Below are 22881 nucleotides of genomic sequence, written 5' to 3' on the forward strand. Positions count from 1 at the left end.
CCTTTCAATAACCACGTCTACCTCATACTTCTGCACCATTCATTTAAAAAAAATTGTATATAGGTTAATAAGAGCTGTCATTTGTCTATTTAATGTACAGTGAGCAAAAATAACAGTCAAACTCCCTGTCTTGTTTGACCTGACTTGGTCAAATAAACCTGTTTCTGATTCTGATTCTAAGGTTTCACGTGACGTGTTTTTTTTTCATTTTCATTTCAAATTCTGCATTATTTATTTTGTATATGCAACAAAAATGTAACACAGCCAGGTGCCCGGGCTCCGTACAGACAAGACCACTCTGGAAATCTAACAAGATTTATTAATCTTTAATGCATTTTATATACATGTTTTTACACCATATCAAAAATAAGTTATGAAAGCCCTACATAGATGTAGTAGTTGTTAAAATCCAGATTAAAAACAGAATAAAAATAAAACAGAAAAAAGCTTCACACAAATTTAAGATTTAATAAATGTTAAAACAGCAAAACCACTTGTCCAGCTTTTGGATTACAGTATCTGGCAGCAGTAGAAAAAAACACAACCCCTTGTAGTGGTCATGTAAACATCTTAAAAACAAAAAAATGTTCATTCAAGCAGTCAGTTCAATCCATTTGTTTAAAAAAAAAAACCTGCTTTCGCTGACTGGACTCTCAAGCAACCACATCTGCACCCCACCCTTCCAAATGAATGATAGGGGAAACCCTGAACTGTAAAGTGAACTGGTTTGTGAATGAAAGATCATCCAGTCACTCACACTAATAACAGGTACATTGTTTTTTAAACTCATTATTTTCCATTTAAAAGCATCCAGCAACAGCTTTTGTCTTTAAACTTAAACTTTATTTATTTATATAGCACCAAATCATACAGTATGAATGCAACACATGGTGCTTTACACACAGAATAAAATAACAATCAGAAAACACAATTTAAAACATCCCATACGCCCCCCACCCCCCACCCCCCACGCGTACATACACACTCACTCACACTTATACACATGTGCACACACTCTCACACACACACACACACACACACACACACACACACACACACACACACAGTAAGTGGACTGGTGACATGGCTTAGCACTAACGATCCAGGTGAGGAAAACACTACCTATGGGTGGCCGTCCACACTGAGAGGCATCACCGACCACGACCACAAGGAGCATCGCCACAGAGACCCCCCCAACCCGGACAGACCGGGGCAGACCCCACACAGAAGGTGGAGTCCCACCCCCAGCTCCCCGGGCCTGAGGGACCCCCATGACGACACCCCTATGGGCAGAGCAGGCACACCTCCTAGTGTGGACGACCCCCCTGAGGAAACACTGGAGCTAAAAACTCAAAGATTAAAAGAAAGTTAAAAAAAAAATTAAAAAGAATTCATGGGCGTTGATCACCGTTGCTCCCCAGAACAAATCTGTGGTCCAAAACGTACGACTCCACAAGAGACTTTACCATCCACATCCACTCCATGAATAATACATCTTTGATACTGATTTGTGAAAGGTAGTTTTGACATATTATGCCTAGGGTGACGTCACCATAGGCGCAGAGGTTCGGCCTCCGCTGCTGAAACCACGCCCACAACTCTCTCCGCCGGCTGGAGCTTCAGCCATTGTTTAGAAGCGGTGGCTGTTTCCACAGCGAGGGACAGTTAAGATGAGGTTTTGCATCGACACTTACCCTCATAAAAGGATCAGTGCCCACAGTACGGACCCGGCAACTGCACACGAGTCAGCGGAAAGTGACGTTAGTTTTTTATGTTATTTATATTTGTCTATGAGTATGATCTTTGCATGGGCTAAGTATTTAGCTTAGCTCGGAGCTCCGGGGCCGCTCACGGACCGGACCGGTGAGGAGCCCCGACGGGTACCGTAATATATTTTTCTTCTGTTCATGATTTCAGATCTTCCAAGCACCTGAAGCTGTTCAACGACACATTCAGAAGACGTACAGTCCTTCCTTGAGCCAGCAATAGTGCATACATGTTATTTATATACAACTTATGTTTGATTTTTTTAACAATAAAGTTGTCATGTGTGAAAATTCAGTGTTGTGATTTCTTTACAGTTAACATGATTCATTTGTCTTGAGGAATTGGAGTAAAGAACTGTGGTGTACCTGTTTATAAATCTTCCTGTGTGAAAACGAGGTGACTAAAGGCTGATTTATGGTTCTGCGTTTCACCAACGCAGAGCCTACAGCGTAGGGTACGCGTCGATTTAACGCAGAACCGTAAATCAGGCTTTAAGATCCGTTTACACCGTGTAACTGAATGAGAGCGTCCGACTATCACGTGTGACATCGGACGCTCTCTGTCCACGCTGAAATCGTTAAACTCGCGGCCAGTTAGGATAGTCTAATACAAAAAAAATAAAGCAATGGATTTTATTTTGTCGCAGAAGCTCCCTGGCATGGGACATGCAGCCGGCTGCTCTTCTCCCCGGAGCAAGGTTTATTCTCCTCCCCTGCTACACGTCATTCAAGCAGCCAATCAGCACAGAGCCTCATTATCATACCCCCCCCTTCCCTTAGAATGGAGCACAGAAAAAGGGGTTAGAAGCGGTAAAACTAGAGACATGGCCCAGAGGCTGAATTTCTGATTTATGTAGAAAAAACAAGCTTTAGATTGTTTTTAAGACATTCAAGGCCTGTTTAAAATATACATTAAATGCCATAATATGTCCCCTTTAATGACAAGAGGATGGTGTATAAAACGATCAAAAACCTGAAGGATTAAAACCGTATTTTTCAAAAAAGGCATTCAGTCTCTGTATTCAAATAAGTGCTTTCTCTTCCGTGATCCTCTTTCTTTCTTTCGTGGTGGAGTCTCACGCAGGGGAGCCTGAGCAGAACTGGGTTTTGATTGTTGCTCTTTACATCCGTGTGAGTCTGGAGGCCAGCAGGTCTTGCTGCAGCGAGGCCACGGGCAGCACGCGAGGGTCATGTAAGGCTGGGGGCTGGAGACCAAAGGCACCGTCGTGAGGGAGGGACGTCCCACAGAGGTTAAAGCTGCTCACTGGGGTCCTGGCTGTTCATCACCGTGTCGTAGGACGGGGGCGGCTCCATGGTCCAGGGCGGCGGGGCGGACGGCAGGGACGGCTCGGGCTCGGGCGCCTCCAGCCTCCTGAAGGGAGGGATGTGAGAGAGGAAAGAAGTTACTGTGATGATGTTACAGCTGACACTTGAACAATGAAAAACAGGTTTTTTCTTGCTTTAACATATATAAAGTAGTCTCCCCTCAGCCTGCCGACCCAGAGAAGGAGGAAAGCAACCAAATTCTGCAGTGTCTGTACAGCCGCCTGGATGATCCATCCAGTGTGATGTGGCTTCTACGAGCCGTTCAGATTCTGCTCCCTTTCGTTAAGTAACCAAAATGCAATTTACATAGGTTGGCCTCCGATGTGTGAAACCACGCCCAAACTAACTCCGCCGGCCGGAGCTTCCGACATTTTTTCGTAGCGGTGTATCGCGTCATTCAGGCAGCCAATCAGCACAGTGCCTCGTTATCATAGCCCCGCCCACTCAGAATCCTGCATAGATAATGAGGTTAGAGAAAAGGATGATAAAGACAGGGCTCTCTAATTTATTTAGCAAAAACAATCAAAAGTTTGTTTTTAAGACATTCAAGGCCTGTTTAAAATAGGTATTAGAGGCCATAATAGGTCCCCTTTAAGTCATAGGACACAGAGACTTCAGACTTGACTTGGACTCGTGTTTTGGGACTCGTGAACAATCTTTATTTTTTTTATTTTTTTGGCCTATTAACATTGAGGAAACTTTTAAACATCTGACGAGCTTAATGTCATTCCTTTTTGTCATGGTAACCATGGTAACCATATTACGCCTCGGGTGCGCGCCTCACGCACTAGTACCTCAGATGACGGTAACACTATGGCGACCGGCATACCTGCAGCTGCTGCTGTACCCTTTGTAATTACGTTTTGGTACAAAAACTTTAAACAAGACGGCGCCATCAACAAAAGAAGCGCTGAATGCAAGTTCTGCAGTGCCAAAATTAAGGATGCTGGTTCAACCACATCCAACTTCATCAGGCACCTGAAAACTCACCCGGATAGGTCAGTAACATTAGCGCACAGGAAGGTTAGCATCGAGGATTTTTTTCTGCCTCGAGGAATTGTTTAATTTATCTATTTATTTATTTATTTTTTTCGTTTAATTTCACCAGCTCAAAGCAGGTATTACGCCCGGACTACATTTAATGCGACACAACGCGCTGCCGCCGCACACGTAAAGTTAGAAGAAAGAGATGGCGGGTATGTTTGGTTTTAGTAACATCATGCTCAGGCAATGAGTCTGCAATGGCCCAGACGGGAGACACATGTAGCTCAGTGCTTAACTTTTATTTTTAATCCACTCTATATTCTTCTGGTTGTTCTCCGATATGTTCCCCTAAAGCCTGAATTATGGTTCCGCCTTAAATCGACGCAGAGCCTACGCCGTAGCCTACAACTATGTTGTAACGCGGAACCATAAATCAGCCTTCACCCGGTACATACATATGTTCCTCTAAACATCTGTTCCCGCTACAGTTTTAACTAAAAGAAAATGTGCTCCAATACAGCAGGTCTCATAATTTTATTTTGAACACTGCCAAAACTCTAACTTAAAACGTAACTAGAACTTAAAATTTGCTTGACACAAATGAAAGTTAAATTTTAACACGTGGGAAAAACACCTAACCTTTTAAGTGATGTGTGTTATCAGGTGTAATGGCATTTTTAGGTTAGAAATAAGAATATTTCTTGGTAAGATCCTTAGTTATTTGAGTGAAGGCAGTGAATTTGGTCAACTGGTGTAAGTTCAGGGTTTTTAAATGCACAGCCATGAACCTACTGTATTATATAATTTAGTCTTAGTGATGTCAATTAACATCTAACATCTTATGTATATTTATAATCGCTCTTTAACTAAACAAAAATATGTTTTATCCGATTACTCGATTAATCGATGGAATTTTCAGTAGAATACTCGATTACTAAAATATTCGATAGCTGCAGCCCTACAATAGATTATCATTGTTACAAACAACTAATCAGTACTGATACTGTATGCTAATAGATAAAGGAGTGATGATAATAATACAGTAAATGCTTTGAATATCTCAGATATAGCTGTGCAGTATTCTTAGCAGACCGGATAGCATCAGATGATAGAATGCTCATTACAACCAGAAGAGATGTGAGACTTATTTTTTAGAGACTTGAGACTTGACTTGGACTCGTGACCAAAGACTTGAGACTTGACTTGGACTTGCAAAAAAAGACTTGTGAACATCTCTGAATGTAGCCCTGGCCACTTGGATTAAACCAAAACTACTCATTTTTAGCCTTGACCTGTACAGAGAGTGCAGACTGATACAGACGTTACAAGGATTTATTTATCAGATTTATCTATAACAATCATCATTTATGCTTTTAAAATCATTATGTTTCCCTAGTGGGAAAGAACATATTATAGAGTATTTAATGGGATTTTCCACAAGAATAAACCAATTAGGACTAGCATAACGTGGGACCTTTAAACTAATTTATAACTCAGTGAAATGACATTAACTTTCTTCTTGATTGCAACCTTCTTGGCAAACTAAACCACAACAAGGCAAACTGATAAAATATACGATATATAGTATAACGTTTGTTCCCAGAGCATTTTATGTGTCAACGACATCAGATATAAATCATTTATAAGTTTTAACTCCCTGAAAAATAAAATGTGAACAAAATGTTTCTAAAAATCTCTATGGTTTTTAATCTGTGTATTTACAACTGTATTATAATACTGTGTAGTATATACTATATTATATCTGCATACTGTGTATTTTGCAAAGTCCACACAAAATAATAGTGTATTTTACCTGGACCTCACAAGAATGTTAAGCATGCGCTTTACAAGAAGTTTAGTTTCTCTGAATCGTAAACATTACAGGAAGGTGTATCTGAACTGAGAGGAGGAGAAGAAGGAAAGTTCAGGCCTTTCAGCTCAAACCTCGGCTCAGAATCCGAAGAGAGAAGGTCCAAACCAAAAGTAGGAGCTGGAGCTAGAGCTGCAAACTGGACACATCAGTTAAGCAGAGAGAAAAAGAAAAAAAATAACATGAAAATTAGTGTCAGTGACAGAAATGTGAGTGTCCAAAAATCAGTCTTGTGATTGTGATTATTTTTTTAGATCCTGGTGGAATTCTACCTGCGATTGGTTTGTCAACTCTGCCTGAGGAGGGTTCACGTTGACATTTACTGGTTGGTACCATTGGTACTGGCTCTGGTTCTGTGAAAAGAAAGGAAAAAGTAACTTAATCGATGCTGGCAATATTGTAGTATTTAGCAGGGATGAAAAAGCTAGTGGGGGAGGAAAAAAAGGACACGGAAGACCAGCTAGTTGGAAGTCTGGACGGAAGCAATGAGAACTGAACACAATCTTCAACAGGTTCAGTCCAGAAGTAACCCCAACGTCCGCCTCTCCTGCCCCCAGCCAAACAGACCTGCCATCCTCCCTTAGACCCACAGCTTCCCTGTCACACCTCTGCTGTCTCATCGCCCACCTCAGTCATGGATCATGCTGCTCCTCCATCATTGTCCCCTAGCACAGCGGTTCCCAACCTTTTTTCTTTGGAGCCCCCCCTACTTGTGAGCCGAGCTAAGTGGGTTTATACAGACTTGGATTACTGTATTCCATTAGTTGTGTTATTATGATTTTTTTATTTATTTAACATGCGCAAATATAATTTGTACAACTGCATATCCTCAAAGCAGACAAAGTTTCGCGCCCCCCCCAGAGATCTCTGGCGCCCCCCCAGGGGGGGCCCGGACCCCAGGTTGGGAGACACTGTCCTAGCACATCAGAAGATGCTGCTGCCCCTGGACAAAGCAGCCAGTACTTTGAAGATCATGTTCTTTGATTTCCCCAGTGCATTTACCACCATCCAGGCTGCATTACTATCAAAGAATCTCCAGAAGACACAGGTGGATGCCTCCACAATCACCTGGATTACTGACTAGCTGCCAAACAGACCACAGTTTGTGAAACTGAATGGTTATTTGTCTAGGTGGTCAGCAGCACAGGAGGACCACAGGGATATGTACTCTCACCATTCCTCTTCACACTGTACACCTCAGACTTCCAGTACCAGTCAGAGTCCTGTCATCTGCAGAAATACTACAATGACTCTACATTTGTGGGTTTTATCAATGGTGGACAAGAGACTGAGTACAGACAACTGTGGAAACAATAATCTCATCTTGAATGTGAGCAAGTCAAAGGAGGTGATTGTAGATTTTAGGAGAGCCAGGATTAAGTCGAACCCTTTTTGCATCATGGGAAAAGAAGTAGAGATGGTGGAGGAATATTACAGTTTTTCACAATTGTTTAAACACATTTATTGGAACATCAGACACAATGTGCATAACCTGAAACCCATTTTTAAGGTGGCTGAACCAATCCTGCTGAACTCCAAGCACATTTACTGCTCTAGACTCACATTCCCATTCCATACCACACATTTCTCACAACACTACACACAATTCCCAATACCCTGCACACTCTTCCTGAATTCCCTCTCTCGCTATTCACACAGAACACACAGTCAATCACATTTCTAAACTCCAAAGGCTGTTGTGCAATATGCAATCAGCAATATGCCATTGAATTCATATTCATTGATCAAGCGGGGTTCAACCTTGTAAAAAGAAGGTGCCGAGGGAGGAATATAATTGGCCAGCGTGCCATCACAGAGGTCCCTGGCCAACGTGGAGGGAACATAACAATGTGTGCTGCCATCAATCACCACGGCGTCCTCCATCACCATGCCACCCTTGGCCCCTACAACCCTGCACTTCTTCTAGCATTCCTGGACCAGCTCTACAATATCATTATCCAGCCAGACCAGATGGAGGACACAGAGCTGGTCAGGTTCCTTGTTATCTGGGACAATGTCAGTTTCCACCGGGCTGCTCTGGTCCGTGAGTGGTTCAGGGTCCATCCAGATGTTGATGTCCTATATCTCCCTCCATACTCTCCCTTCCTCAACCCAATTGAGGAGTTTTTCTCTGCCTGGAGATGGAAGGTATACGAGAGAAATCCTCAGACACGGATCCCACTGCTGCAGGCCATGGAGGACGCATGTGGCGATGTCTCTGCTGAGGCCTGTCAAGGCTTCATGCGGCATTGTAGGAGATTCTTCCCCCGCTGCTTGGCCAGGGAGAACATCGCTGCTTGGCCAGGGAGAACATTGCTGCTTGGCCAGGGAGAACATCGCCTGCGACGTGGATGAGGTCCTGTGGCCAGCCAGGGATGAAAGGCAGGATGCAGCCTAATACTTTTGTTCTGTTTCTATTTTCTGTCAAGTTTTCATCCACAGCTTGCTGTGATGTCCAGTGGACTGCACATTTTGAGTCCAAATACTGTAAAATATTATTTGTTGTTACAGTAAAGAATTGTGTGTTGTTTTCCATTTGAGTAGCCTATACATAAGAATACTATATGGTGATACATTACATCCAACAGCTGAAGGTGTAACACTGAACATACAAATGCTTGATTCTACTGAGGCATTCATTCATTCATTCATTCATTCATTCATTCATTCATTCATTCATTCATTCATTCATTCATTCATTCATTCATTCATTCATATAGTGTTTTCCATTCATACTATAGTGTCTTCCATTCTGCACATCAGTGTTCAGTGGGTGCTTAGAAATGTCTACTCAAATGATGTATGTGTTTGGCATTTGAGAAGGAAATACCATTTAGTGAAGAGTTTGGTAGAAGTGTAGGATTTTGCATTTTGTGTGTGAGTTTTGTAATTTGTGTTTAGAGTTTTGAGAAAGTGAGGTAGTCAATCAGGAAATGTGTTTAAACAATTGTGAAAAACTGTAATACTTCGGGTTCACCAGGACAGCAAACCGGGGTGGAGATACAATACTGGTGCTATCTAGAAGAAAGGCCAGAGCAGACTTTACTTCCTGAGGAAGCTTAGGTTCTTCAGTGTTTGCAGCAAGATGTTACACATCTTCTATAAGTCTGTCGTAAAGAGTGCAATCACATCTGCCTCTGGTGGGGGAGCAGCATCAGAGCCAGGGACTTAAAGAAACTGAACATACTGATAAAGCAGGCTGGCTCTGTTCTGGAGCATTTTGAGTTGATTGTGCGAAGGAGGATATTTCATGAAATGAAGATCAGGGACAACCCTGAGCATCCTCGTCACAATCCAGTGATTCAGCAACTGAGCATCTTCAGTCAGAGGCTTCTTCTGACCCGATGCAAGATAGACCGCTACAGGAGACTGCCCACAGCAATAATCCTCTATAATGACTCTTAGAAGATACTTAAATTATTAAGTTAGACAATGAATTTCCTTTCAGGGATTAATAAAGTATTTTTGAATTTAAATTAATTAGAATTTTCATAATAATGGTGATACACAACTCTCTCTGTCTTTACCACTGTAACATAAGGGAAGTGTGCCACATCCTTTTAAATACATCTACAGGGAACCTACCAGTGGCTCCAGGGAGTGATCTGTTGGCGCTGTAGGGGCTGCAGTATCCACCGGCATTCTAGCGAAAACTGAAGAATACGGTGGAACTGGTGCAGCCGGTGATGCTGTGCCTGAAGGGTGATCTGGAGACTGTAATTGGTGATTAAATCAAAATTTGAACATAAGGTAAACCACATGGTCTTGGCATCTATTTAAAGAAATACTTACATGATAATACACGTTAGGTGCTGCTTCAGTCTGAGAAGTGGGTTTGTCCTTTTTACAACATTTTTTTTTACAACAGCAACAGCAGACAATCCCCATCAATAAAACCCCAATGGCCACTGCAACAAGAGAAGCTATGCCGCTTACATCTGTATGAATACAAAAATAATAAAAAGGAGAGAGTTTTTTCAGCTAGAATCATTTGTGATTTTCCTCACGTGTAAAGAAATGATCAGTAACTCACCATGGATCATACTAAGTTGCGCAAGCAAAGCCACGTTCCCTTGTGGATCTCTGAACTCAAAAGTGCCGTCGTCTGTGCCTTTTAAGGGATCAATCTCAATATTTTCTTCAAAAGCATGGATTCTCCTAGAGAACGTATGTTCTCTCCAGACTATATTGCCATTCTTAATCACCATTTCCCTGTGTAGTGTCTCCAAAGACGTATAGAATACAGTCCATTCTCCACCAGTCCAAGGATAATCGATCCTCAGGACTGTGTGCGGTACTCCCTCATAGTGGCTGTGAACCTCTGTGTGTGAGAAACAGATTGTTAGATAGGAGGGAGGTAAGGAAGGAAGGAAGGAAGGAAGGAAGGAAGGAAGGAAGGAAGGAAGGAAGGAAGGAAGGAAGGAAGGAAGGAAGGAAGGCAATTAGGTGGGTGGGTAGGTAGTGTTGAGGAATTTATCAAACCAGTTCAGAAGTCCGCTTTGTGGGGTGAGAGATTTAATTCAACCGGCGGTCAGCAGACCTACACAGACGCAGTGTCTTGGTCGGTGGGCTGACCTCGAGTGATGTTGTAACCAGGTTTTTATACAAGAAGTTTAACAGGAATACACAAATCAGGCGAGAGACAAAAGCAATTCACAGTCGGGTGGAATATGTGGCCAAATGTCATTATCAGACATTTGGCATGACTGTCACAGACTTCCAAATCACCCCATAGGGTGCTCCCGCGATTCAAGTCAGTTTGAACCAACTTCCAGGTGTCGGGATCTGCACGGGGGGTAGGAATCTGTAGCTACCTCAAAGGTCTTGAGTCCAATTCAAAGCCCTGCAGGGGGCCACGTGCTACAATGCTTCATCAGTAGGTAGGTAGGTAGGTATGTAGGTATGTAGGTAGGTAGGTAGGTAGGTAGGTAGGTAGGTAGGTAGGTAGGTAGGTAGGTAGGTGGGTAGTTAGGTAGGTAGGTAGATCAGCATCCAAAGTTTACCTTTCACCTCAAGATGAAGCCTTGAAACCAAATATTTGTCTTTTCGCCTGAAGTTGTAGTAGCCATTGTCTGCCTGGGTGGCACGGGACATTACCCAGACATTGTTCTTCACTTGACCTCTTGTTCTAATCCTAGCATCTGTGCGATTCCACAGGATCACTGGTTGGTCTAGAGAATGCTGGGGAGTGAACTCCAGGAATTCAACCTTTGTGTCGAACTTGTACCTCACTTCATCCCCATACTGCACGTTCCTTTCATCAGCACAATCTGAAAAAGTATATTAGGAAGAACATGTGTTGAGCTTGATGCACAACCTCAATTTCTAGCTAAAGTTTCAAAATGTTCTAAAGTTTAAGGGGGGAAAAGGTAAATCAGTCATTTGAAAGTATGAAGTAAATTACATTCATAAATTGATTTGAAAATGTAGTTTATCAAAAAAAAGCTGGGAAAGACACACATAAGGATATACAGTAAAGTTCATGAGCTGTTCAACTAACATCACCAGAGTACTGTTGTTTGAGAGGTAAGGATGTCAGCACAAATAGAGTGTCAACTAAAACATAGTCTTCCCAAGCAAGGACGGATATCAGTTCAACACTTTGGGCCTGATTTACTAAAGGTTTGCGTGCGTAAAACCGTGTGCAAACTTGACATCACACGCAAACCAATGTGCAAGCTGATCTACTAACAGCGTGCAAAGAGGACTGCGCCTCTCAAATGAGCAAAATAGCACACGCTGTTCATTTAGTACTTTTGCCCTGATGAATAATCAATATGGGGCGTACCCGCCAGAAATCGCTAAATACTGGGAGGGGAAAATGCAAATATCTCCATTTACCACACGCAATGAGATTTACCAAGCCTGAAAGTTATTGCGGGGATTGTGATTGCGTCTGTATTTAATACGTTCGAAAGGAAGGTGCTAATCTGCTCAGCATTACGCACCAATGGCTGCTGTTATTGTGGTGTTGTGCCGTATTCAGCACCCCTGCCGTGAAAAGCACCCCCTTGTCAGTAAGCAGGCTATTAATTAATGACATCAATAACCATTTACCCGATTTTTGTTATCTGTGACTGTGAATGTGGGAAAGTATGACTATTGTGGAATCCATGAGCGCATTTAAACATGAATCATTAACACAAAACTGGACGCTAAACAGAACGTGACACGGAATGAGAATATAATTTTTGTCATTGTGTGTACGTTGTCATTTGTAGTAAATTAAACATGAGCATTTAGTCCTTTTTGACATTTACTCGTGAATAAGGGATCTGTGGGTAATATATGTCCGTTTGGTAGTAGTTTATAGCGTCCTCTCCACATGCGCGTTCCCGCGACGAGGGGGTGCTTTTCACGGCAGGGGTGCTGAATACGGCACAACAGTGGCAAGGAGGCGACATCAAAGAATACGCAGAGAGAGAGTCTTTATTCTGCTGCATGCTATTTTAAAAATGGTTGCACAAGTTTTTATTAAAGGCCACTTTTTCTTTAGTTCTTCGCCTTATATCTTGCCACCTTCTTTTAACCTCATCTGCCATTCTTTTTGTGTGACCAACTGCATTTATTCTATTGCAGATTTTCTCCCATATTGCGTTTCTTTTGGTAATGTTTAAATTTCTTTGCTGTAGTTCATGAATGTGTTTATTTGCCTCTTCCACTAATATCTCTAACTCCAACGCGTCAAATTTCATTTTGCGCTTGCGACTATATCCTGCTTTCCATCCAAACTCTCCATGGTGCAATCCGTAAGACACGCAACACCTAATTTAAATACTGCGGTTTGAACCTGTTATCAATTGCGCAAGCATTCTTAGTTGATCACCCGCAAAACACACAACAACAGCACGTGCAAACATTTTCAGTGCACACGCAATTTAGTACTCTTTATTTAGGATCTTAGTAAATCAGGCCCTTTGTGCCAAATCAATTAAAAAAATAAAAATTTTCTATTTGAAATTTTGAAACACTGATTTTTTTCCCCCTTACGTCTACAGAACATAAACATGACTGATATTGTTTTACGCAAGGAGGAAACCATATCAGCCAATGCAGAAAATCGAGCAAGTTTCCTGGGAAAGAGTACATCTGAGACAAAAGGAAAGTGAGCATGTATTTGGTCCAATGAGTCCACGTTTCAGCTTACTTCGGTAAAGGTCTGAGCAAAATATTACTATACTACGGCCTAAAAATGAGAGACTGTCAAGTTGTTATCAGTGAACAATGCAAAAGCCAGCATCTATGATGACATGGCAGTGCATCAGTGTCCATGGCATCAAGGGTGACTTGCGGACGTTTGAGAGTCCTGACATTTCAGCAGAATAATTCTGCATCACTTACACAGGATGTCTTCATAAATGAAGAGTGTGCGGCGTTTGTGCAGTCCAGATGTGTATTCTATTGAAAACGTACAATACGTAATACCATACAGACAACAATCTGGCAATCATGATCATAAACTCTGAAGTAGCTGGAAACTTGTATTTTCACAAGACGTGTGAATCTCTTTTATTGTGAAAACTGCAACAAAACTGCAAGTAGAAAGAGTGAAATTAAAAGAAAGAATGGGGACGTAGCTGGTAGTGCAGCCACCTCACAGCTAGAAGGACCTGGGTTCAATTCTCGCCGGGGATGCTGTGGGTGTTGAGGGCATGTTTACTTCCTCATGTCTGAAAGGGCCTTTCTGTGTGGAGTTTGCATGTTCTCCCCATGTTCCCTTGGGTAGCTAATGTGAGCTACCCTCACAAAAACATGCAGCAGTCCTGGGCTGTACGCTGCCTTCTCTGGCCAGCCGGGGCGCCCAGGGCCAAGAAGGAGGCCCAGGGTTGGCAGATGGAGAACAATGCCCAGGACTGATACTTAGGTAGGTGATAAAAATGGGATTTACAAAAAAGAAGAAAAGAAAGAATGATGTTCTACAATGTTGAATGTGCCTCTCTTCCAATGTTGTTTACATTTTCATTGCTCACTGAAAACTCGTTCCTTTGTACGAATGTCTGTTAAATAAAGGATCAAATGACTTAATAAATTACATGTAATGGCTTTTTCTGCAGATTGAGTTTTTTATTTAAGAATACTGGAAATGTAGAAATGAAAGTACAGTGCAAGGTTCTCACCCAGGACTTCCAGTGTGGCCATATAGTATACACGGTCACCAGCGCCTAAGAGTCCAAATCTTCCATTATCTTTTTCAGTCAAATGTGTCAAAATCACTGAGCTCCCGGAAACCTCTATGCGGGGGTCCCTTACCTGAAAAAGAAATAATTAATTGTAAAATTAATTGTAATATATACTGTATATTATATGTATATATATATATATATATATATATATATATATATATATATATATATATATATATATATATATATATATATAGACATACCATAATCATATTTCAGATCCAGAAAACAGCATTGGATTAAGTGCATGTGTGCACAAAAGGTGATAATGGCACGTGACAAATAAAAGTAGCCACATTTAAAAAAGGGATGCAAACAGATCGTCTGTCAATGGTCTCTTTACAGTCTTTCTGGAAAGTGGACTTACAGATATGTCACATATCCTGTCCTCTACACACCCGTATTTTAACCGTCCGTGCAAAGCACCTCATTAATGTTATTGCACAGAAAATAGCCTGCTGAGCAGGGGATCTACGATCAGGAACTCATATAGCTTTAGTGCACTTTACCAATGACAAGTGTCAGTAGTTTTAGTCTGGGTTCCACACTACCTAGTGTAATGAGTATCAGTCTCTAAAACAAGTACAAATGATGACACTGCTGTGTGTATACAAGTAATATAGGATATGTAGTTTAAAAAAAAGTGACAGACTTCATCATACATAGGGGTAAATCCACAAAGAACAGATTGCGCCCACAAATAGCGCTGTGAATTGCGCCGCATTTGCGCCCGCAATTTGCCCCGCCTTAAGGTCCTATTCATAAAAGATTTTGCTCTAATTTTATGCCGGCGCAAACACGGCCATAAAGTTTTGCGGCTGAGTGCAATTTGCCCTTGTCTGAGTAAGTGAGCGGAGCTGTTTCCAGTGTTCTCCATATTTCTGCACACACATTGGTCCATGATAAAAACTGCAGAAATAAAAAATAAAGTGAGTGAAAATAAAACGCTGTGAGGCGCAAGGGCGGAATTATATGAATTTATATGAATTCTAATTCCGAATTACGTAACAATTCCGTATTTCAAGGGACGGGTGGCAGCCCACTCACCGCGGCTGTATCTCCAGCAGCAGCTGAGAGTCCTGACTGACGCTGAGCTTCACAGGGACACGATCAGCGCTATTTTATCATAAGTCTGATATATGTTGTGATATGTGATGACATTATTAAGCTGTTAAACACACACATTCTAGATTTATATGTTTATATGGTGGAATTGTTTGTAATAAAGCAGCCCCTTACTGTATGGATGAATCCTGAGCTCCTGTTATTTTTATTTTTAAATCCGAGATAAGTCCACAACCCCACTTGATCTGACTGTGTACAGTCATGTCTGACTATAGATTTCACCCTTAATATCATTCAGTATCACACAGGCTTGAAGGACATTGAAGAGAGAGAGAAACAGAGAGATGGGGAGTGAGGAGTGAGTTTGCGCGTAGTTTAATACACGCTTCTGAAAGACGGTATTTGCTCCACTATTTTTGCGTGTGGCAAATAGCGCTGGCCTTTGCGAATTAGACGGTTTTTGCAATGAGGCTTATTTGCATAGAAAGGGGGCAATTTTGCGCCGACTGTATGAATATTACCTAATTTACATGCATGCAAATGACACAGGCGCACAATGCCACTATTTGCTTGGCAGCGCAGTTTGTGGAGCAATTCGCCCTTTGCGGGTGCTTTGTGAATTAGACGCTCTCTTTTTGTGTCATTTGCACCGGTTTAGCGGCCGCAAAAGCCGCGCAATCCTTTTGTGGATTTACCCCATAGTATATAAATGATAGATCTCATGTTTAATTTAGCTGACCACCACGTAATCAGCTTTGTCTACAAAACAAATACTTTGGGGTAGTTGTCAGAGAGTCCACACAGGTGCACATGATGTTCTCACCTCAAATTAATTTCAACAGATCCCTTTTAGCTGAGAGAAAGCATTTCTTTCATGTCTCATTTTTTGTGAAAGAACACTAAATAAGATATTTGGCGTTGCAATAAAAAGGTAGTAAAATAGAAAACACAGTTAAACATTACTTTAAACATCACTTACCTCCCCATTTTCTATTAATACTCTTCGGGTTCCTCCATTCCTTGGACTGAAATACAATGTTCCTTTGTCGAAACTGCCTAAATAATCAGATGGTATTGTGACACTTTTGCCATAGCACTCTGACGAGAATTGCGCACCATCGGAAAGACCTTATGCAAGAGAAGAGAAGACAAGTACACAGAATGAGAAGAGGAAAACATCATGCAAGTCCATCCATCCATCCATTATCTATACCCACTTATTCCAATGGGGGATCATGGGGATCGCCTGGAGCCTATCCTAGCTTACTTCAGGTGGGAAACAGGGGTACATTCTGGACAAGTCACCATCCATCGCAGGGACAAACAAGAAACGAAAGAAATACAACAACCACACAGTCCTATGGACAATTCATAATGTTTTGGGCTGTGGGAGGAAGCCACAGTACCCGAAGAACATGCTAACTCTACCCAGATGGAATCCTGTGAGGAGTCAAACCAGAAACCTTCTTGCTCTGAGGCAACAGTGCTCACCACAAAGCCACCGTACTGCTCATTATGTAAGTAACTTTAACCTACAACTAGAGGTAACACCAAGCATTTAAAGGATAGGATTACTTCTGGTTCCACTAATTGTACTAATGAGGACAGAAAAATATTTTGTTGTTCACTAACATGAATATGAAGTAGTTACAGTTATGGTTTCAAATAATTTCATGGAGGACCAGAAATTATTTATAGATGTTTGACTGATTTCACCTTCTGAAAGCATTGAGACATGTTTGTTCAAGGATTTTGTTGGACTGGGTGGAGAGTGAAAAGAAGCTATAATGCTTTATTTTAACCAGCAGCAGGTAAAAGCTTTGTTTAGGTACCAAAGAACCAATAGTCCTGCAAGTGAACCAACACATCTCTACTGCAGCAGCAGACATGCCAATCAGGTAGGAAGTTTGTTTTCTTGTGCTCACAACCAATCATGCCAATGAAGTTGTCATGATACCTGGTCAGCTCACAAACTGCATTAACATGGATGTCGTTACCTGTTCTCAAAGCTGACAACAACAAATATAAAAGGGAAAAGCACTGAAGACACATTGGTGTTGGCTACAGTACAAATATATTTGGTTGCAATAAAACCCTTAAAGTTCCTCAACAGCTCTCAAGAAACGCAAAGTAATTTTCCCAGGAGTCTACTAACGCACTTTTTGATTAGTTACCAGTTAGTTTATTTATATTTGGCCCTAAACATTTTTTTGACCAATCAAAACTCTTGTATCTATCTCCAAAGCTGCCGAATTATCCAAATATCACAACAACCAATTCCTAAAAAGGCCAAGATCGCAGCCATCAATACTGAAGTAAAGGCTTGAAAACATAACTTTACAAACCAATGGGTAGCATCACTTAGGCCACACCCACGTTTAATGTTTGCTAAACTTTAGACTCTCAAATCTATCAATACTTTTGATAGACTTGAGAGTCTAACTTGAAAGCTGCATATTATTAAATTAAATGTCTAATAGACATTTAATCTAATAATTTGTAACTTTGGGAGCCAGATGTTAAAGTTGCTCTGTTACTGTTCAGTCTGAAGAAATTATAGGACAGATCCATAAGGCTCTCATTACACCTAATAGATGTATAGTTGAGATGTTTTACAAATGTTCTTGTTTAGATGGAAATTTTGAAGACTTGTCTGTAACTTAATGTTGGCGAATGCACCCAGTACTTCAGGCTAAAATCACAGTTGCTACTGGTGTTTTGGGTCTGTGTCATGCACCAGACTCCCACCTGTGAACTGGATTTCCTCTCCAGCCCGTCATAAATCATCAAGGCAGCCCAGAATCCAAAGAGAGCACAAGCCAGTGGGACCACAACACACTTCCAGCACCGAGGGCACACCATGAGGGCGGGAAAAAACACACACAGCAAAACTGCTCCCCATAGTACCAGCACCAACAGGTCCCCAATGGGCTATTGTAGGACAACCCATCCTACCATAGCCCACCAGTAGCCGAGCCTCCATTGGCAGCAGAAAACAAGAGGATGTGAATTATAACTATGGAGACCAAAAACCGGTTTTTGTTTTTTAAAAATCAGGCTGTTAATAGACGTTTCAGTTGTAAAGCTGGACATTTCAAAATGCCAGTACTCACTTTGGAGCCAGCCTCCACTGGTCAGTAGATGAACTGCATGTTTTGTTACTTTGGTGTTGGCCTCAGCTCTTAGTACCTATTTCCTTACTTAAAATTTAGTTTTATCTTGGCATATCTGGCTCTCCATAGCCTCCCTACTTACTTGGTCAGTAGCATCCTCTGCTGGTGAAAAGAAATGTATCATAATATTGTATTATATTTGGAATAAGGTGGTTTGGTTATGTTCGTAACAGACACATTTAAGAAGAAATGAACTAAGAATTAGGCTACTTCTGGAAATATTGGTGTGGCAAGATATTTATCCTAGATTACAGTTGTATCCCAGGCTTCTACCAATGAATTAGTTTCCACTCCCGCACCTGGGTGATACAATTATAATGGGAGATAAGTACCTTGGCACGACTACGGTGGGTACTAGTCTTTGTTTCTTTAAGTTTTGCTACAGCTCACACAGAGCAGCGCTGCAATTACATTTTGGCTTAACACAAACACACCTTAAGTCGTAGGTGAATGCACTTCATGTCTGGGCTGGCTTGGAAAAACCAGGTGCTATGCAGAAAACTGCATGCTTTCGTGTACCTCATTGGTGAACTAATTATTAATTCATTATCACAGTAAGTATCAACTATTGTAAGTAACGAAGCAGAACGCGGAACACATTAATTTCTGTAAGAACGTTGAACTGAACGTGGTAGAACATCTTTGCAAATAAATAACTTGAATGTGAACTTGTTCATTCTGCAGATCATGAACTGGAATTTGAACTGTTCAGATTATGTGAGTTTCAGCTACACTGTTTAGGTCCAATTATTACCGAATAATCCTTATTTCACCAGCGGTCGGGGCGCACATTTAAAATACGGTGCAGTCTTTACGAATGAAGGCTGATTTATGGCACCAACGCGGAGCCTACGGCGTAGGGTACGCGGTGCGCGTACCGTATGGTGCGCAGCGCTGCGTACCCTACGCCGTAGGCTACGCCGTCGATTTAATGCGGAACCATAAATCAGCCTTGACAGGTGAAGAGAGACGTTACAGTCGCAGCGTCAGCGAGCCGTCAGATGATGATCCGCTTATCATTATCTGCGGGAATTTTACACATCGTCTCCCAAAGAGTCCGACGATAGAAATCTAACCTTTCTGTGCAAATTATGTCCACCTGCGCTGAGAAAACAAGTCAGAGCATCTGCCTCGTCAACTTCAAATTTAAAACGTCATGTGTAGTTAAAGCATCCGTCCAGTGGGAGAAAATATCTGCGAGTCCTTAACAATCAAAAAAGTTCCCAGAAAGACCAAGAATACCCAACAGCCCCAAACGACCCCAGTCTCCCTGCTGCACCTTCAGGGGTTTGATTTCCCAGCAACAGGGAGGCACATTGATAATGGACTACAATGTTGGAGATTTACAGCCTCTGAATAAAGTGTGGGGGATGTGTGCTGAATAAAATATATAACATTTGCGTTCATAAGGATAAAGTTGTTTAAAAAATAAAAATGAAAGAAATAGTCCCTTCTCCCCTTGTGTGTCTGCCTGTCATGCACGGGTATGTGCGTGCATGTTGTCTGTTCACTTTTAGCCAGTTGTCACATCAGAAGTGTAGCCTTAAATAATCAGATGCTGTTCTGCCATTCCTGATCAGCAGTGACATGGAAAGAGTTTCAGCAGCTGAAGTTGATTAAAAACTATCTCCGGGCAGCATGGATGAGGCCAGACTATCAAACCTCACCTTGCTCTCAATCGAGAGGGACATCGCCATTGATAAGAGCAAGGCGATTGAAAGGTTTGCGGCGATGAAGAACCGGCTGATGGTGCTATGATAAGGCCACACACATACATACACATACTGTGCAGCTCTATTTATTGACCTGTCAAAGGCGTTTGATACAGTCGACCATACCATTTTGGCGGATAGACTGCACAGGATTGGTTTATCTCGGCATGTCATTCATTGGTTCTCTAACTATCTGTCTGACAGATCCCAATGCGTCCAGTTTGCTGGCTCCTCTTCTTCGTTCCTCCCTGTATTAAAGGGGGTGCCTCAGGGTTCCATATTAGGACCGCTGCTGTTCACCATTTATGTAAACAATATATGTGACAATGTATCAGATGCTGCTTTCCATTTTTATGCAGATGATACGGTATTATACTGTTCATCCCCTTCTGTAGTGCAAACTCTTGAACTCTTGCAGTCTTCTTTTGATGTTGTTCAGTCCCATCTGACTCAGCTTAAACTAGTCCTAAATGCAAGTAAATCGAAGGTGATGTTATTTTCAAATGGCAAACGGCTACCATTAAGTATTCCAAAAATATTAACTGCTCATGGAGTTGAACTTGAAACAGTCAAAACATATCACCGCTCTTTTGCTGCAGGTCAGCATTTAAATAACTTTTCTTAGATGTATTGGTTTTACTCACAGTGTTTCCTCTACCTAAAAGGTGTTGTGCTTTTCTTTCAGAAATGTGTTAATTATGGTCCAAAATTGCATTAAAATGTACAAATACTGAAATTATCTTGTCTTGCCCTTCAAGTTCTGATCCTAGAGTCGCCCCTGTAGAGGGATCACAGTTTAGACCACAAATTCATACTCATACATATCCCTAAGCATAGGCAGCAGAAGTGACGGACAGATAGATCCATGCAGTTTATATACAGATAACTTTCAGAAAATCTGAACAACGTGTAGACTACAACTGTCTGGTAGTTTAGTACAAATTGTTCCCAACAGGTTCTCAGCCATCCACCGACACTATTAAGCAGTAAATAAACATGAAATACCGTCAATGTGTCTCATGTTTTGTGTGGAAGAGTTTCACTCACCAAAAAAGATAGCAGGAACTGTCAAAAACACACGCAACATGTCCTGCGGAGAGAGGCACAGTGAGGGAGTGCTTTGTTTTTGGTCAAAACGTTTCTGAAAGGCGCGCATACGGAAATATCCTATAAGAGCGGCAGTTGTTACTCTGTTAAACCGAATTGCTTTTGTGGAAGTAAATGGAAGAAGTAACTAATCCCATGTCCTTAATTGTCCGTTCAAAACAACCATCTCTGCAGGGCAAACCTGACCGTAAAGCCTGAATTATGGTTCTGCGTTAAATCTACGCAGAGCATACGCCGTAGTACGGTGCGTGTCGCCGCGTACCCTACGCCATAGGTGTAACGCGGAACCATAAATCAGCCTAAAGCCACTAGTGTGTTGTATCGCTCCGCCCCACAGGCCGTCAGGTCACCCACCTTTTCGTTTCATCTCGCTCCCACCTCCTCGGTGTAAATTCTTTTCACTTTAAAAAAAAGAGCTATTTATGTTAAGCATAGGATAAAAGTTTGAACTCGGATTTTTGGGAAGTATTTTCACCATCGTTATTTTAATAGCGGGACTATTTCCAGCGGCGCCTGTGTCGAGGAGCGCTTCGGACGCGTCACGTGATCGCGCTGGACCAATTACAGCGGCCCCTGATGTAAACAAACCTGACGTCATACAATGTGGACGCAACCTCGGCTTCCCAAATATGTAGAAAAATACAATATAATGAGCCGAAAAGTGCACAAAAATGACTAAAAACAGTGTTATATGATGCCACAATGAAGATGAATTATAAACTAAAGTGAAATAATAAAAATTGCCCATAATGTGATTTCGTTTTTATCATTGTGTTTTATCATCATCTTTATCATTAGACATCTCTATGCAACACTATCCCATTAATGTCACGACCATGATAATATACCTAACCTCAAGTTAATATAAAACCATTATGTATAGCACATGCAAAGTATATTTATTTGGGGCTATTTCAGCATATCTTGATTGAATTTAAATTAATAACAATCATGGCCCTGTCAGTGAAATGGATTTGATATACTTACTTAAAGGGAAAGTTCGGTTTTTCACAACCTGGGGCCTGTACTACGAAGCAAGTTCAACATATCCAGGATATCTTTTCCTTATCCAGATTCACTAACCCGGACAATTGCAATCACGCTAAGCGGTCACACGACGGCGGTTATCAACTCGGTATATCAACCCAGGTTTCTCCAATCTGGATATGAGCGCGTGCACATAAAAGGGGCGGGGTTTTCAGCGCATGACCAATCGCAAGCATGGAGAAGTCCGCTGTCAGAGCCGCTTATTTCAGTAGTGAAGAGCAAACAATAATTTTACGGAAATATGATGAGTATAGGCATATAATACAGGCAAAAAGCAACACAGTTGCAGCTGCAAAATGCAGGAAAGACAGCTGGCAAAAGATCGCTGACTGTATAAATGCGTAAATTCATAGGGATATAAACATATATTTGAATATTCTGGGAATCTTAATCTTAAACTGTAAACCATGATCAGCAATATTAAAATAATAAAAGGCTTGCAATATTTCAGTTGATTTGTAATGAATCCAGAATGTATGACATTTTTTTGTTTTTGTGTTTGCAGTAGGCTACAGAAAATCACAATATTCTAATTTTCTGAGACAGTCTGTATATATTGGTTCTATAACTATTGTTGTTGACCGATAACTTGTGCTGATGCTGTACCAAAGAATTGGGTTTTTTTATTTATTTTATTTAATTTTTTAT

At 41.4% G+C, this 22881-nt stretch overlaps 1 protein-coding gene across 1 annotated transcript; it reads right to left on the reverse strand.

Annotated features, from left to right (window-relative positions):
- Positions 1 to 625: 625 nt before the first annotated feature.
- On the reverse strand, positions 626 to 21378 carry LOC133446955 (uncharacterized). Its single transcript, XM_061725203.1, has 10 exons — positions 21127 to 21378; positions 16174 to 16322; positions 14064 to 14196; positions 10950 to 11216; positions 9980 to 10267; positions 9739 to 9884; positions 9532 to 9660; positions 6219 to 6299; positions 6021 to 6085; positions 626 to 3138 (listed from the first exon to the last, which is right to left on the reverse strand). Exons 1-10 carry the CDS (start codon positions 21233 to 21235, stop codon positions 3018 to 3020), a joined length of 1488 nt encoding a protein of 495 aa, XP_061581187.1. The 5' UTR covers positions 21236 to 21378; the 3' UTR covers positions 626 to 3017.
- Positions 21379 to 22881: the final 1503 nt, after the last annotated feature.

The sequence above is a fragment of the Cololabis saira genome, chromosome 7 (assembly GCF_033807715.1).
Source record: "Cololabis saira isolate AMF1-May2022 chromosome 7, fColSai1.1, whole genome shotgun sequence".
Classification (NCBI taxonomy): Eukaryota; Metazoa; Chordata; class Actinopteri; order Beloniformes; family Belonidae; genus Cololabis; species Cololabis saira.

Bases quoted from the DNA above. Each gene is read 5' to 3' on its own strand.
- LOC133446955 (XM_061725203.1), bottom strand. From the start codon at position 21,235: ATGCGCGCCTTTCAGAAACGTTTTGACCAAAAACAAAGCACTCCCTCA. The intron at 10,268-10,949 runs GTAAACTTTGGA...TCTCACACACAG, and splicing joins GCTTCATCTTGAGGTGAAAG to AGGTTCACAGCCACTATGAG. The intron at 6,086-6,218 runs GTAGAATTCCAC...TGATGTGTCCAG, and splicing joins AGTTGACAAACCAATCGCAG to TTTGCAGCTCTAGCTCCAGC.